At 38.3% G+C, this 17,087-nt stretch overlaps 1 protein-coding gene across 1 annotated transcript in view; it reads right to left on the bottom strand.

The window, feature by feature from the left end:
- Positions 1–15,732: 15,732 nt before the first annotated feature.
- LOC102807726 (uncharacterized) overlaps positions 15,733–17,087 on the bottom strand; it is a 72,995-nt gene continuing 71,640 nt past the window's right edge. Inside the window, exon 3 of the mRNA XM_085507604.1 lies at positions 15,733–16,262. Coding sequence (XP_085363730.1) covers positions 15,804–16,262 — 459 coding nt within the window. The 3' untranslated portion in view covers positions 15,733–15,803. The remainder of the gene's footprint in view (positions 16,263–17,087) is intronic.

Genomic DNA, 17,087 nt, shown 5'->3' with positions numbered 1-17,087 from the left:
TACACACAAGATGTAGTCAGTTTATCATTCAATGTAATGAGTTGCCATTTATACACGATGTAGTCCGTTTACCATTCAATGTAATGAGTTGCCTTTCATACAAGATGTTGTCCGTTTACCATTCAATGTAATGAGTTGCAATTCATACAAGATGTAGTCCGTTTACCATTCAATGTAATGAGTTGCAATTCATACAAGATGTAGTCAGTTTACCATTCAATGTAATGAGTTGCCTTTCATACAAGATATAGTCAGTTTACCATTCAATGTAATGAGTTGCCATTCATACAAGATGTAGTCCGTTTACCATTCAATGTAATGAGTTGCCATTCATACAAGATGTAGTCAGTTTACCATTCAATGTAATGAGTTACCTTACAAACAAGATGTAGCTCGTTTATCATTCAATATAATGAGTTGCCATTCATACAAGATGTAGTCAGTTTACCATTCAATGTAATGAGTTGCCATTCATACAAGATGTAGTCAGTTTACCATTCAATGCAATGGGTTGCCATTCATACAAGATGTAGTTAGTTTACAATTCAATGTAATGAGTTGCTATTCATACAAGATGTAGTCAGTTTATCATTCAATGTAATGAGTTGCTATTCGTACAAGATGTAGTCAGTTTACCATTCAATGTAATGAGTTACCATACAAACAAGATGTAGTCAGTTTACCATTCAATGTAGTGAGTTGCCATTCATACAAGATGTTGTTAGTTTACCATTCAATGTAATGAGTTGCGATTCATACAAGATGTAGTCAGTTTATCATTCAATGTAATGAGTTGCTATTCATACAAGATGTAGTCAGTTTACCATTCAATGTAATGCTTTACCATACAAACAAGATGTAGCCCGTTTACCATTCAATGTAATGAGTTGCCATTCATACAAGATGTAGTCGGTTTAACATTCAATGTAGTGAGTTGCCATTCATACAAGATGTAGTCAGTTTACCATTCAATGTAATGAGTTGCCATTCATACAAGATGTAGTCAGTTTACCATTCAATGTAATGAGTTGCCATTCATACAAGATGTAGTCAGTTTATCATTCAATGTATTGAGTTGCTATTCATACAAGATGTAGCCCGTTTACCATTCAATGTAATGAGTTGCCATTCATACAAGATGCAGTCAGTTTACCATTCAATGTAATGAGTTACCATACAAACAAGATGTAGCCCGTTTATCATTCAATGTAATGAGTTGCCATTCATACAAGATGTAGTCCGTTTATCATTCAATGTAATGAGTTGCTATTCATACAAGATGTAGTCAGTTTACCATTCAATGTAATGAGTTGCCATTCATACAAGATGTAGTCCGTTTACCATTCAATGTAATGAGTTGCCAGTCATACAAGATGTAGTCAGTTTACCATTAAATGTAATGAGTTGCTATTCATACAAGATGTAGTCCGTTTACCATTCAATGTAATGAGTTGCAATTCATACAAGATGTAGTCCGTTTACCATTCAATGTAATGAGTTGCAATTCATACAAGATGTAGTCCGTTTACCATTCAATGTAATGAGTTGCAATTCATACAAGATGTAGTCCGTTTACCATTCAATGTAATGAGTTGCAATTCATACAAGATGTAGTCCGTTTACCATTCAATGTAATGAGTTGCAATTCATACAAGATGTAGTCAGTTTACCATTCAATGTAATGAGTTGCCTTTCATACAAGATGTAGTCAGTTTACCATTCAATGTAATGAGTTGCCATTCATACAAGATGTAGTCCGTTTACCATTCAATGTAATGAGTTGCCATTCATACAAGATGTAGTCAGTTTACCATTCAATGTAATGAGTTGCCTTTCATACAAGATGTAGTCAGTTTACCATTCAATGTAAAGAGTTACCATACAAACAAGATGTAGCTCGTTTATCATTCAATGTAATGAGTTGCCATTCATACAAGATGTAGTCAGTTTACCATTCAATGTAATGAGTTGCCATTCATACAAGATGTAGTCAGTTTACCATTCAATGTAATGGGTTGCCATTCATACAAGATGTAGTTAGTTTACAATTCAATGTAATGAGTTGCTATTCATACAAGATGTAGTCAGTTTATCATTCAATGTAATGAGTTGCTATTCGTACAAGATGTAGTCAGTTTACCATTCAATGTAATGAGTTACCATACAAACAAGATGTAGTCAGTTTACCATTCAATGTAATGAGTTGCCATACATACAAGATGTAGCCCGTTTACCATTCAATGTAATGAGTTGCCCTTCATACAAGATATATTCAGTTTACCATTCAATGCAATGAGTTGCCATACACACAAGATGTAGTCAGTTTATCATTCAATGTAATGAGTTGCCATTCATACACGATGTAGTCCGTTTACCATTCAATGTAATGAGTTGCCTTTCATACAAGATGTTGTCCGTTTACCATTCAATGTAATGAGTTGCAATTCATACAAGATGTAGTCCGTTTACCATTCAATGTAATGAGTTGCAATTCATACAAGATGTAGTCAGTTTACCATTCAATGTAATGAGTTGCCTTTCATACAAGATATAGTCAGTTTACCATTCAATGTAATGAGTTGCCATTCATACAAGATGTAGTCCGTTTACCATTCAATGTAATGAGTTGCCATTCATACAAGATGTAGTCAGTTTACCATTCAATGTAATGAGTTACCATACAAACAAGATGTAGCTCGTTTATCATTCAATATAATGAGTTGCCATTCATACAAGATGTAGTCAGTTTACCATTCAATGTAATGAGTTGCCATTCATACAAGATGTAGTCAGTTTACCATTCAATGCAATGGGTTGCCATTCATACAAGATGTAGTTAGTTTACAATTCAATGTAATGAGTTGCTATTCATACAAGATGTAGTCAGTTTATCATTCAATGTAATGAGTTGCTATTCGTACAAGATGTAGTCAGTTTACCATTCAATGTAATGAGTTACCATACAAACAAGATGTAGTCAGTTTACCATTCAATGTAGTGAGTTGCCATTCATACAAGATGTTGTTAGTTTACCATTCAATGTAATGAGTTGCCATTCATACAAGATGTAGTCAGTTTATCATTCAATGTAATGAGTTGCTATTCATACAAGATGTAGTCAGATTACCATTCAATGTAATGCTTTACCATACAAACAAGATGTAGCCCGTTTACCATTCAATGTAATGAGTTGCCATTCATACAAGATGTAGTCGGTTTAACATTCAATGTAGTGAGTTGCCATTCATACAAGATGTAGTCAGTTTACCATTCAATGTAATGAGTTGCCATTCATACAAGATGTAGTCAGTTTACCATTCAATGTAATGAGTTGCCATTCATACAAGATGTAGTCAGTTTATCATTCAATGTATTGAGTTGCTATTCATACAAGATGTAGCCCGTTTACCATTCAATGTAATGAGTTGCCATTCATAAAAGATGCAGTCAGTTTACCATTCAATGTAATGAGTTACCATACAAACAAGATGTAGCCCGTTTATCATTCAATGTAATGAGTTGCCATTCATACAAGATGTAGTCCGTTTATCATTCAATGTAATGAGTTGCTATTCATACAAGATGTAGTCAGTTTACCATTCAATGTAATGAGTTACCATACAAACAAGATGTAACCCGTTTACCATTCAATGTAATGAGTTGCCATTCATACAAGATGTAGTCAGTTTACCATTTAATGCAATGGGTTGCCATTCATACAAGATGTAGGTAGTTTAGAAATCAATGTAATGAGTTGCTATTCGTACAAGATGTAGTCAGTTTACCATTCAATGTAATTAGTTGCCATTCATACAAGATGTGGTCCATTTATCTGTGAATGTAATGAGTTGCCATACATACAAGATGTAGCCCGTTTACCATTCAATGTAATGACTTGCCATTCATACAAGATGTAATCAGTTTACCATTCAATGCAATGAGTTGCCATACACACAAGATGTAGTCAGTTTACCATTCAATGTAATGAGTTACCATGCAAGCAAGATGTAGCCCGTTTACCATTCAATGTAATGAGTTGCCAATTCATACAAGATGTAGTCAGTTTACCATTCAATGTAGTGGGTTGTCATTCATACAAGATATAGTTAGTTTACCATTCAATGTAATGAGTTGCCATTCATACAAGATGTAGTCAGTTTATCATTCAATGTAATGAGTTGCTATTCATACAAGATGTAGTCATTTTACCATTCAATGTAATGATTTACCATACAAACAAGATGTAGCCAGTTTACCATTCAATGTAATGAGTTGCCATTCATACAAGATGTAGTCAGTTTAACATTCAATGTAGTGAGTGCCATTCATACAAGATGTAGTCAGTTTACCATTCATTGTAATGAGTTGCCATTCATACAAGATGTAGTCCATTTATCATTCAATGTAATGAGTTGCTATTCATACAAGATGTAGTCAGTTTACCATTCAATGTAATGAGTTACCATACAGACAAGATGTAGCCCGTTCACCATTCAATGTAATGAGTTGCCATTCATACAAGATGTAGTCCGTTTATCATTCAATGTAATGAGTTGCTATTCATACAAGATGTAGTCAGTTTACCATTCAATGTAATGAGTTACCATACAAACAAGATGTAACCCGTTTACCATTCAATGTAATGAGTTGCCATTCATACAAGATGTGGTCCATTTATCTGTCAATGTAATGAGTTGCCATACATACAAGATGTAGCCCGTTTACCATGCAATGTAATGAGTTGCCATTCATACAAGATGTAATCAGTTTACCATTCAATGCAATGAGTTGCCATACACACAAGATGTAGTTAATTTACCATTCAATGTAATGAGTTACCATGCAAGCAAGATGTAGCCCGTTTACCATTCAATGTAATGAGTTGCCAATTCATACAAGATGTTGTCAGTTTACCATTCAATGTAGTGGGTTGCCATTCATACAAGATGTAGTTAGTTTACCATTCAATGTAATGAGTTGCCATTCATACAAGATGTAGTCAGTTTATCATTCAATGTAATGAGTTGCTATTCATACAAGATGTAGTCATTTTACCATTCAATGTAATAATTTACCATTCAAACAAGATGTAGCCAGTTTACCATTCAATGTAATGAGTTGCCATTCATACAAGATGTAGTCAGTTTAACATTCAATGTAGTGAGTGCCATTCATACAAGATGTAGTCAGTTTACCATTCAATGTAATGAGTTGCCATTCATACAAGATGTAGTCCATTTATCATTCAATGTAATGAGTTGCTATTCATACAAGATGTAGTCAGTTTACCATTCAATGTAATGAGTTACCATACAGACAAGATGTAGCCCGTTCACCATTCAATGTAATGAGTTGCCATTCATACAAGATGTAGTCAGTTTACCATTCAATGTAATGAGTTGCCATTCATACAAGATGTAGTCCGTTTATCATTCAATGTAATGAGTTGCTATTCATACAAGATGTAGTCAGTTTACCATTCAATGTAATGAGTTGCCATACAAACAAGATGTAGCCCGTTTACCCTTCAATGTAATGAGTTGCCATTCATACAAGATGTAGTCCGTTTATCATTCAATGTAATGAGTTGCTATTCATACAAGATGTAGTCAGTTTACCATTCAATGTAATGAGTTGCCATACAAACAAGATGTAGCCCGTTTACCCTTCAATGTAATGAGTTGCCATTCATACAAGATGCAGTCAGTTTACCATTCAATGCAATGGGTTGCCATTCATACAAGATGTAGTTAGTTTACAATTAAATGTAATGAGTTGCTATTCATACAAGATGTAGTCAGTTTATCATTCAATGTAGTGAGTTGCCATTCATACAAGATGTGGTCCATTTATCTGTCAATGTAATGAGTTGCCATACATACAAGATGTAGCCCGTTTACCATGCAATGTAATGAGTTGCCAATTCATACAAGATGTAGTCAGTTTACCATTCAATGTAGTGGGTTGCCATTCATACAAGATGTAGTTAGTTTACCATTCAATGTAATGAGTTGCCATTCATACAAGATGTAGTCAGTTTATCATTCAATGTAATGAGTTGCTATTCATACAAGATGTAGTCAGTTTACCATTCAATGTAATGAGTTACCATACAGACAAGATGTAGCCCGTTCACCATTCAATGTAATGAGTTGCCATTCATACAAGATGTAGTCAGTTTACCATTCAATGTAATGAGTTGCCATTCATACAAGATGTAGTCCGTTTATCATTCAATGTAATGAGTTGCTATTCATACAAGATGTAGTCAGTTTACCATTCAATGTAATGAGGTACCATACAGACAAGATGTAGCCCGTTCACCATTCAATGTAATGAGTTGCCATTCATACAAGATGTAGTCAGTTTACCATTCAATGTAATGAGTTGCCATTCATACAAGATGTAGCCCGTTTACCCTTCAATGTAATGAGTTGCCATTCATACAAGATGCAGTCAGTTTACCATTCAATGTAATGAGTTACCATACAAACAAGATGTAGCCCGTTTATCATTCAATGTAATGAGTTGCCATTCATACAAGATGTAGTCAGTTTATCATTCAATGTAATGAGTTGCTATTCATACAAGATGTAGTCAGTTTACCATTCAATGTAATGAGTTACCATACAAACAAGATGTAGCCCGTTTACCCTTCAATGTAATGAGTTGCCATTCATACAAGATGCAGTCAGTTTACCATTCAATGTAATGAGTTACCATACAAACAAGATGTAGCCCGTTTATCATTCAATGTAATGAGTTACCATTCATACAAGATGTAGTCCGTTTATCATTCAATGTAATGAGTTGCTATTCATACAAGATGTAGTCAGTTTACCATTCAATGTAATGAGTTACCATACAAACAAGATGTAACCCGTTTACCATTCAATGTAATGAGTTGCCATTCATACAAGATGTAGTCAGTTTACCATTCAATGCAATGGGTTGCCATTCATACAAGATGTAGTTAGTTTACAATTCAATGTAATGAGTTGCTATTCATACAAGATGTAGTCAGTTTATCATTCAATGTAATGAGTTGCTATTCGTACAAGATTTAGTCAGTTTAACATTCAATGTAATGAGTTGCCATTCATACAAGATGTGGTCCATTTATCTGTCAATGTAATGAGTTGCCATACATACAAGATGTAGCCCGTTTACCATTCAATGTAATGACTTGCCATTCATACAAGGTGTAATCGGTTTACCATTCAATGCAATGAGTTTCCATTCACACAAGATGTAGTCAGTTTACCATTCAATGTAATGAGTTACCATGCAAGCAAGATGTAGCCCGTTTACCATTCAATGTAATGAGTTGCCAATTCATACAAGATGTAGTCCATTTACCTGTCAATGTAATGAGTTGCCATTCATACAAGATGTAGTCAGTTTACCATTCAATGTAATGAGTTGCCATTCATACAAGATGTAGTCAGTTTACCATTCAATGCAATGGGTTGCCATTCATACAAGATGTAGTTAGTTTACAATTCAATGTAATGAGTTGCTATTCATACAAGATGTAGTCAGTTTATCATTCAATGTAATGAGTTGCTATTCGTACAAGATTTAGTCAGTTTAACATTCAATGTAATGAGTTGCCATTCATACAAGATGTGGTCCATTTATCTGTCAATGTAATGAGTTGCCATATATACAAGATGTAGCCCGTTTACCATTCAATGTAATGACTTGCCATTCATACAAGGTGTAATCAGTTTACCATTCAATGCAATGAGTTTCCATTCACACAAGATGTAGTCAGTTTACCATTCAATGTAATGAGTTACCATGCAAGCAAGATGTAGCCCGTTTATCATTCAATGTAATGAGTTGCCAATTCATACAAGATGTAGTCCATTTACCTGTCAATGTAATGAGTTGCCATTCATACAAGATGTAGTCAGTTCACCATTCAATGTAATGAGTTGCCATTCATACAAGATGTATCCCGTTTACCATTCAATGTAATGAGTTGCCATTCATACAAGATGTAGTCAGTTTACCATTCAATGTATTGAGTTGCCATTCATACAAGATGTAGTCAGTTTATCATTCAATGTAATGAGTTGCTATTCATACAAGATGTAGTCAGTTTACCATTCAATGTAATGAGTTACCATACAAACAAGATGTAGCCCGTTTATCATTCAATGTAATGAGTTGCCATTCATACAAGATGTAGTCAGTTTATCATTAAATGTAATGAGTTGCTATTCATACAAGATGTAGTCAGTTTACCATTCAATGTAATGAGTTACCATACAAACAAGATGTAGCCCGTTTACCATTCAATGTAATGAGTTGCCATTCATACAAGATGCAGTCAGTTTACCATTCAATGTACTTAGTTGCCATTTATACAAGATGTAATCTGTTTAGAATATAATGCTCGTAGTACTGTTTTATCTTTTCTAGATTGTTAATAATAACTTATTTTATCCAAGAAGGAAATATTCATGTATTATCTCTAGTTTTGTATTAACCCAGGCACTTTTGCCTACTGCCCTTGATTCAATGTAATGATTTACCTTTCATACAAGATGATTCAGGTCGGCGTTTTTGGAGTCAAACCATACATCAGATGTACACGCAGCTATTAAATATAGTCCCTGGGCTCTCTGTGAAAAACAACAACAACAACAACAACAACAACAAAAAACATCACTCACTTCATCATTTAATTGTAATAAAACTGTGTATACAAATAATAAATTTATTGCATTTAATTTGTTTTATGGTAATATATATTGGGTTATATATATTAGAAGTAGACACAGTAATAATGTGTAATTATGACAATGTTTTAACAAAAAGTCACTCTAAAAGCCTCAACCCACCGTGGCACACTATTATCCTGAGAATAATCCTGTCTGGCAATGGTGTCGAATCACTGCCACTATTCGTGTTTCCATGGCAACCGGATTCAGAAGCCCTAACAATCTAATCTCTTGGCATTTTCTTCTAAAATTGCATGAAGATTCTCATATAGCTTATAGAGTTATCCTGCTAAAAAGGTAAATGCAATGCTATGTCTCCATAGCAACGGTTTTTACCGGGTCCGTCTGCAAACATGTATTTGATTGGGAAACAATTTTCATGAATATTCATTCATAGTTCTGCCTACAGACAAAGCAAACCTGTTCTGAAAAAAAAACGATGTATCAAATATGTTATAAAACCTAATGCAGGAATGTGTTTATTTCTACGTAAATTTCGCGTATGTGCAATACGTACTCATGTGACATTGACGTGATTCATTTCATTCTCTCGTGTGTATTAAATATGTCGTATATGTTGACTATAAAACGGTCTATTGACAGTCGCTACTACTATGACAATACCTGCTCTATTCTGGGCAGTTGAACTGCAAAATATGTTAGATATTGCATAAAGATTTGCAGAGCAATGGAAATTAAAATTCCAAATTGATGTACTAGTATTTTGGAAAGCAGGTACATAAGAAAGAAACCGTTTGGAAATTAGGAAAATTTACACTTGAAAAAAATCATTATTTCAAAATTATTGAAGAATCATGCTCATTTAATTGAAATATTGAGAAAACATTATCATACAGTTAAAACATCTATTTTCAATTAGGCATATTTCATTGAAGTAAATAGAAATGTAACATGCCCAGCAATATTCTCGCGGGAAGAGCTCCGTCACAGAACGTTCTATGTTACTAAGATGCGCACCACTGGGTAGTGTATACTTTTCAGAACTCAGAACCAACTTCTCAGAATCCAATTTCAAAATAGCTTCCTTATCACCGGAAGTCATCTTTTAGATTATTACAGTGACCCCTCGACAAGTCGCACCTCGGTAAGTCGCGATTCGGCTAAGTCGCGGGTACTTGGATAGCTCCCATAATTTCTATTGCGTCTTGACGGCAGTTTTTAAGTACAAAGACTAATGTTTCGTTGCATAAAGAGACAACTTAATTAATATGACCACACCCTACCCACAAAATGTGCAAATTAGCTAAATCCAGTTATTTTGTTTGATCTCAGCAACAATTTAGCTGATTTCGTTCATATTTGGTATGAATACACCTTGACACGGGTAGATGTGCTTTTTGCAATAATGCCCCCCCCCCTCCCCAAGAAAAATATTCAAATTAAATCAATGCAGTTATTTGCTGCTATCTCTACCACTATTTCGTTTTTATTCAGATTTGGTATGATTACACCTTGGAACGAGTAGGTGTGCTTTTCACAATAATGACCACACCCTCGCAAAAATATGGAAATTAGATCAATACAGTTATTTTCTGCAAATCAACTAACCACTTGAAAATCAATAGTGGAAGAATCAACTATTGGAGATTTTTCTTGGGTGGAATTAATTACAAATTAATAAAAAAACAGCAGGATTTGAGTAAATGGTGTGTGCAAGACATTCACGTACACATTCATGAACAAATTCAGTATGTCTGAGCTCAGAGAGAGTAAACAAATATATTATCAAATATATACATGTATATTACAAAATCTTGTATAATGGACTGTCCTCCTTACCAATAACTTTGCCTGTTTACCGTGTAAATATTAAACAATTATTAACTGGTACTTGTCAAAATCGTGTGTTCATTTGAATGCTGTGTTCTCAGCGAAAAACACTGCAGTACAACATACTTTACAAGAAGGTAATTAATTATCTCATTTGCCAGCGTGTTTATTGACAAGAATGTCTTGGATTTCATATTGAAAACCCATCATCAGATTGATGAAGAATCAAGACTCTGTGGTCTCGAACTACGAGTAGAAAACGTGGTAGTGCTAAGTATACTGCTTTCAGTTCGAGCCGGTTGATATGGTAGTCCCGAAACTAATGTGGGCCATATACTTGGACTTGTTCGTCCAGTAGATGCGCTCCCCAACCTTGGGAGGAGGCATCAGTTACCAGAGTCATACCTGTGGCGAGCGGGTCCAAGGGGCACCCCTGTCCGAGGTTGGCCAGTGATGACCACCAGGGTAGGGCTTCCTTCACTTGGTCCCAGAGCAAAACCCGCCTATCTAGTTCCCATAGGAGAGCTCAGCGTTATAACAAGCGTTATACCGGGTGGCTGCGTTGTGCGGTGTGGGGAACGACCCTTCGAATCGAGGTCATGATTCTGATGATCCGCATTAGTTCTCGGAGGGACACTGAGGGAACGCTGACTAGGCATTCAGCTAGGCTGATTAGCGCTAAGCAACACGCTTGCAATAGCTAAACCAAGCTTACCTCTGTGTCAAAACACCATGGCAGGGACACCTGCGTGTTGGGTCGAGGTGGGACTTGTCGATTTACTAACAAGCCAAAATGGTGAAGTAAATCCTGTGTTAGCCTGACGTGTTTGGCTATTAACCCCTTGTCCGGGTTGTGTAGTAACCAGTAGTCTGGGAACAAATTGAGGTGTACTGACATTTGGTGAAGCTGCAGCACTACCTGTTTCGTTACTCTGGTGAACACGTAGGTCGCTGTGCATAACCCGAACGGGGGCCACTCGAAATTCAAATACTTGGCCCAGCTAGGCGATTCGAAGGAGATGGCCACTCGCTGGGTGCATTGGTATGTGCAGGTAGGCCCCGCTAGTCTAGTGGGGTTATCCAGTCGAAACGGTGGATGGAGAGAAGAACCCTGAATGGTGTCTCCATGTGGAACCGATCAAAGAGCACATACTGATTCAGTCTGCTAGAACTGGACGCCCGCCACTTGTAGATTTGGTACTACGAACACATTTAGGAAGAAGCCTGGATTTACATGTAGTTCCGGCTGATCTACCTTGTGTATGGCGCCTTTTCCCAGCAAACTGCTACTTCCTGTCTGATTGCTTCCGCCTTGCGGGAGTCCCCTGGCAATGCTCAACAGGGGAGACACTGACGGGGGAGATGGAGATTTCAGCGATATCCCGTAACCAGATGTCACCACCTGGAAAGGTCCAGGGATCGGTCACCCGCTGTCTCCAAACCGGACTACACCGGAGCAATCTGTGTACGACAGGGATATGTGGCCATGGGTTTGGCAGTTGCGAGGGGGGTGCTCTCTTCTCCCATGAGGTGAGTTCCCCAAGGCCTGAGGTAGTCACTAAGTTGTGACCTGGCCACTGGCCGAACACATGCCTGTCCCCCCGGTTGCAGAGGTGAGCGTCAAACACGCTTCCCCTGCTGCCGGGTTAGACGTCCACCCAGGGAGAGTGAGGAGCTCTTTCTTCCCTGGGGGCGTGCCACTACTCTTCCCTCCCATGGAAGGGTATGAGCACTTGTCTCCTGGCTGACTCTGGCTAGCGGACGACGCCAATAGGGCGTTGTGTTTTCTGTGCTTGGGGTGCCCTCTGCTTGCCCTTGGCAGGACCAACTGGCTAGCGGATTTGATCTGAAACCTCTGGTTCATTGCACTCTGAAGCTCTGAGACTGTACCCACCATTCCCTGAACAAAGAGGGTGGAAGATGTTCAGTCTGCGTCACTGAGGTGGGGACGTACCCCCTGACTCAGCGCGTCGGCGAAAATACGTGCGTCTAAGGCCGCATCTCGTAGCACAGTAGTGGCTCGGCCAAGAGAGCCAGGTGACACTAGGGGATGTCGCATGTAGATGTGCGGTGGCCCACGAGTAAATGTGTTGCCTGGTCTAGGAGGCTGGTGTGTTCTGTCTCCGAGGTCTCCAGAGTCCTGGACAATAATGTACAATAATGCGCTCGAGCAACTCTGCCCTCATGGCTGGATGAGTCGTTTTCAATTGAGCTGGCGAGAACGCCCATGGAACGCAGCTATCCTTTATTGCCAGGTTTGACAAATGGAAATTTGTGGTACCGGAGTCTGGGGAAGGAGCCTTGGGATCGGGTTGGGGGCGTTTTGGTCTGATCCCATGCTATGGGGTCTGATCGCGAAATAACACCGACCGGGTAGCGTTTGGTCCAGTGGGAAGAGTTGCCTAAGGTTTTCCCCACCCGGGGGCCTTAAGCGTTACGTCCTCTGTGGCTGACCAACGCCCGCCCACGCACTAAGACGGACAGGGAGAGACATGCCAACGGGATTGCTTTGGATCTCGACGCCTGTGATCCCCTAAGCATTGAAGCAACCTTAGGTGGTCGCCTTAGGATCAAGGGTGGGGTATTTACATCGTATCACTGGGATTGATGATACTCTGCATCACCCCGAAAGTGTGGCTCACCGAGACATTACGAATGGAAGACTCTGAGAGACCGCCCAGAGAACCGGCTGTAGAACGCGAGCAAACTGCATCTCCTTTCACTTTAAATATGTGAGAGGGAGCATGTTCGACTGTGCGTCTCATGACAGGGTCGGTTCCATTTGGGGACGCCTATGGGTTGGTAAGAAGGGAGTCCAAAACCCACAGCGGAGAGCAGACACAAGGATAAATTCATTACCGTTGTACCGTTACCGTGCGACGAACCTTGGCTGGCTGAAAGTAGGGGGGTCAATGTGTGCCCTGCCCTGAGATCGGAGTCTTGGCTGCCAGCACACCGTTGGCATTTAGTGCCTGAGGCTCCAGAGAAGTCCTGGTGCAATTAGCCTGAGCCTCGGCCTCACCCAAATTAGTAGGAGCGTCGTGACTGGGAACAGGGGTTCCCCGGAAGAGACGTGTTTGAATGCTAACATGCTTTCGTGTTTCTTCCTGCTTGCCCACCGAGGGGGCCGCAGTGGAGACAGCTCACTCTGACTGCGTCTGATCTACCCGGCCTGCCAGGGACGCCATTGCCCCGACAGTCCTTCGACCGAAGCCCTCAACTCGGAGGCAAACCCGGCGCCGTGCAAGGAAGGGTCCACAAAGGGACCCGCAACGGGCCCCATAGGAGGAAAGCTTCCAGGGTCACAGCCTAAAATCGGGTAAACCACCGCCTGAAAAAACAGACTGTGAGACTGATTGTGCGACCTTGCTGTGAAGAAACGAGCGACGCAGTCAGTCTCAGCAATTTTGATGTCTCTGAAAAAAACCTCCAGTGAAAAAACACATGCCTTCACGGCAAAAAACCCGAACCCCGCACGCAACTACGACAAAAGCATTTCAGATGCGGGTTCTATGCTAGTAAATTCTGAATATAACCACTGCACAGTCGACTCAAAACACGAGGATACCCAAAAAAAACGGCAGCGAGCCCTGGTGCATAAAACCTGGTCATTACAACTATTCATTTCTAAATACCTAGATCAAGCATACAATGAAGATGACATGCATGAGGGAAGTGAATTACAGTAGGAAAGGAGACGTTACGAAACCAACAAGTGATTAAGCTACAAAGGGGAAAATGACACGCGGGTAAAACCAGCTACAATGTCGAATGCCGGGCAAAGGCAACAACCCAAGCTAGAAACCCGGACAGGAAAAAAAGCAGGTGATCCAGGCAGAGCTTGCTAGACTTGATTTCCATTCGATGCGGAGAAAAAGAAGAGTGATTGTACAGCCGTCTATGGCGCCGCCATATGGGCTCGGTCACGTGGTTCGTGACGCAAGGGAAAACGAATCTTGGGGTCATGGGGCTTCCCCTGACCTAGATTCTATCTCTCCGTCACCGACAGAATCGCTGATTAATGCCTACAGTTCAAAATAGTCATTTTGACTGACCGGAGTCTATGGTGTTTAATTGAACGTAGTGAATTATTTAAATCTGTTCAACTGGTAGTATGGCCATTTTATGACACAAATATTGCATGTGTATACATATTTTATTCAAATATTTAGGATGTTAATTTTATTAGGATCTGTGAAAACAGTTAAAGCTGCAAACTCTTGACGTAAAGCAAATTTCATTATGTTTTTTAAATGATTTGACCTGCACAAATATCCTTTAGGTCAAAGTGTGTTAATAACCAATCAGAATGCTGTATTGTAGAATTTAGTTCTACGAGAATTCTCGAAGGGATTCCGATATTGCAATGTGTAAGTCAATTATCAGTTTCAAAGTTAGATTTGTTGAAATTGATTTTGGGGATTATTTAAAAAAAAAGAAATAGTAATTTGCAATTTTTAAAGGGTAAACTGAATATGTAATAAGTAAGTACTAGTATTTACCACTTTTCACGGTTGTGAACAAGACATTGTCGAAAAACAGTCTATGTACAGTTATTTGGGAAAAGTCAAACAATTATCAAAGACTAGGTTTTGTTTGGAGATGATGGACACTTAGATGAATTTGACCTGGAGAACAGAAATGTCCCAAAAGTGAAGAGATGGGTGCTTAATCAAGCATGGGCATTAAGTCGGATGAATAAAATAAATATGCATAAAAACATTGATGGACTGACACACAGAGGTAAATCCGAATGGTGACATGTATATCTATTTAATTAATGAAAAATAAATGTAAATTGTAATCCTCCCAAGAGCCTCATATCTCGGTGTAAATAAAATAAGGACTGGTAAAATATAAGTAATATAACCAGTCCACCTTTTAATATTCACTTTACCTTAACCTGTTCACCACAAATTTTTCTGCACTTATTCATATTTTTCAATATTTTCAGAAATTAACCGCAATTTTAGAGCCAAAAAGATAAAATTTGAGTCAATTTATATTTTTTACTCAACAAATTTGGCTTTTTTTTTCTGAAGGAAATTGCAAAGTATAACAGGACTATTTTGTGAAGAAAAGAGGGAACTGGCAGTGAAAATGTTAATAGGATGCATTGCGTTGTGTTTGATATGGAACTCATAGTGATGTACACAACACATGTAAAATATGTTTGCTTACATGGAATTCAAACACTCTGCATTGACCATCCCTTTTTAAAGCATGTTTATTTATTGTACAGCCATATCCAAGAATACAACACAAAAATATCAAATCCATTCATGAACAGTGCTTATTGAGGAATTCTGTGCAGGCTTCAGTCAATCTTTGAACTTGAAAAAACTTAGCAGTGTCCAACAGCTGTTCTACATTATCTGCAGTGATTTTAGCCACACCAGAATAAACATAATTCAAAAATATGTCAACTGTATCAACATAAATGTCTTCAATAACTAATTTCTGAACTTTACTTTCTGCATAGGCAGGTAGAGTCTGTAAAAGTTGATGGAAAAACTCACTACATCCAGCAAGAATTGCTCTATGACAAGGGAACTGTCTCTCACCCACACATATCACAACATCTGTCATGTCACATTGATGCCTGTAATTATTTAATTGTGTTAATAGAGACGAAAAATGTTCAGGACTAATAAATATTTCATCTTGTCTCAGTCCAGCATTACCAACCATTTCTTTTATTTGCTCTTGATGTTCTATCATACTCTCCTTACTGGCTTTCTAAAAATAAAAAGACAACATTTATATGTGAATTAGTAATGGAAATCCATCCAGAAATATACCGGTAGCATCAACAACGCAAAATTAAATGAAGGTTACATATTTTCCAGACGTAAACAATCACACAATATTGCTTGCAATGTTATCATTGTGATTACAATGACCTTTCAGTGGTGCAATGAGCATATCATTTAATCTGATCTTCAGCGCATTTGAACATCTATTGCATCGTGTGGTATACAATGTGTGGCACATTGTGGTATACAATGTGTGGCACATTGTGGTATACAATGTGTGGCACATTGTGGTATGCAATGTATGGCACATTGTGGTATGCAATGTGTAACACTGTGTGGTATGCAATGTGTAACACTGTGTGGTACACAATGTGTAACACTGTGGTATACAATGTGTAACACTGTGTGGTATACAATGTGTAACACTGTGTGGTATACAATGTGTAACACTGTGTGGTATGCAATGTGTAACACTGTGTGGTATACAATGTATAACACTGTGTGGTATACAATGTGTAACACTGTGTGGTATGCAATGTGTAACACTGTGTGGTATGCAATGTGTAACACTGTGTGGTATGCAATGTGTAACACTGTGTGGTATGCAATGTGTAACAATGTGTGGTATGCAATGTGTAACACTGTGTGGTATACAATGTGTAACACTGTGTGGTATACAATGTGTAACACTGTGTGGTATACAATGTGTAACACTGTGTGGTATACAATGTGCAACACTGTGTGGTTTACAATGTGTAACACTGTGTGGTATACAATGTGTAACACTGTGTGGTATACAATGTGTAAC

This window comes from Saccoglossus kowalevskii, chromosome 14 (assembly GCF_978046115.1).
Source record: "Saccoglossus kowalevskii chromosome 14, keSacKowa6.1, whole genome shotgun sequence".
In the NCBI taxonomy this organism is placed as follows: domain Eukaryota; kingdom Metazoa; phylum Hemichordata; class Enteropneusta; family Harrimaniidae; genus Saccoglossus; species Saccoglossus kowalevskii.
This window is presented reverse-complemented; position numbering and strand designations above follow the sequence as displayed.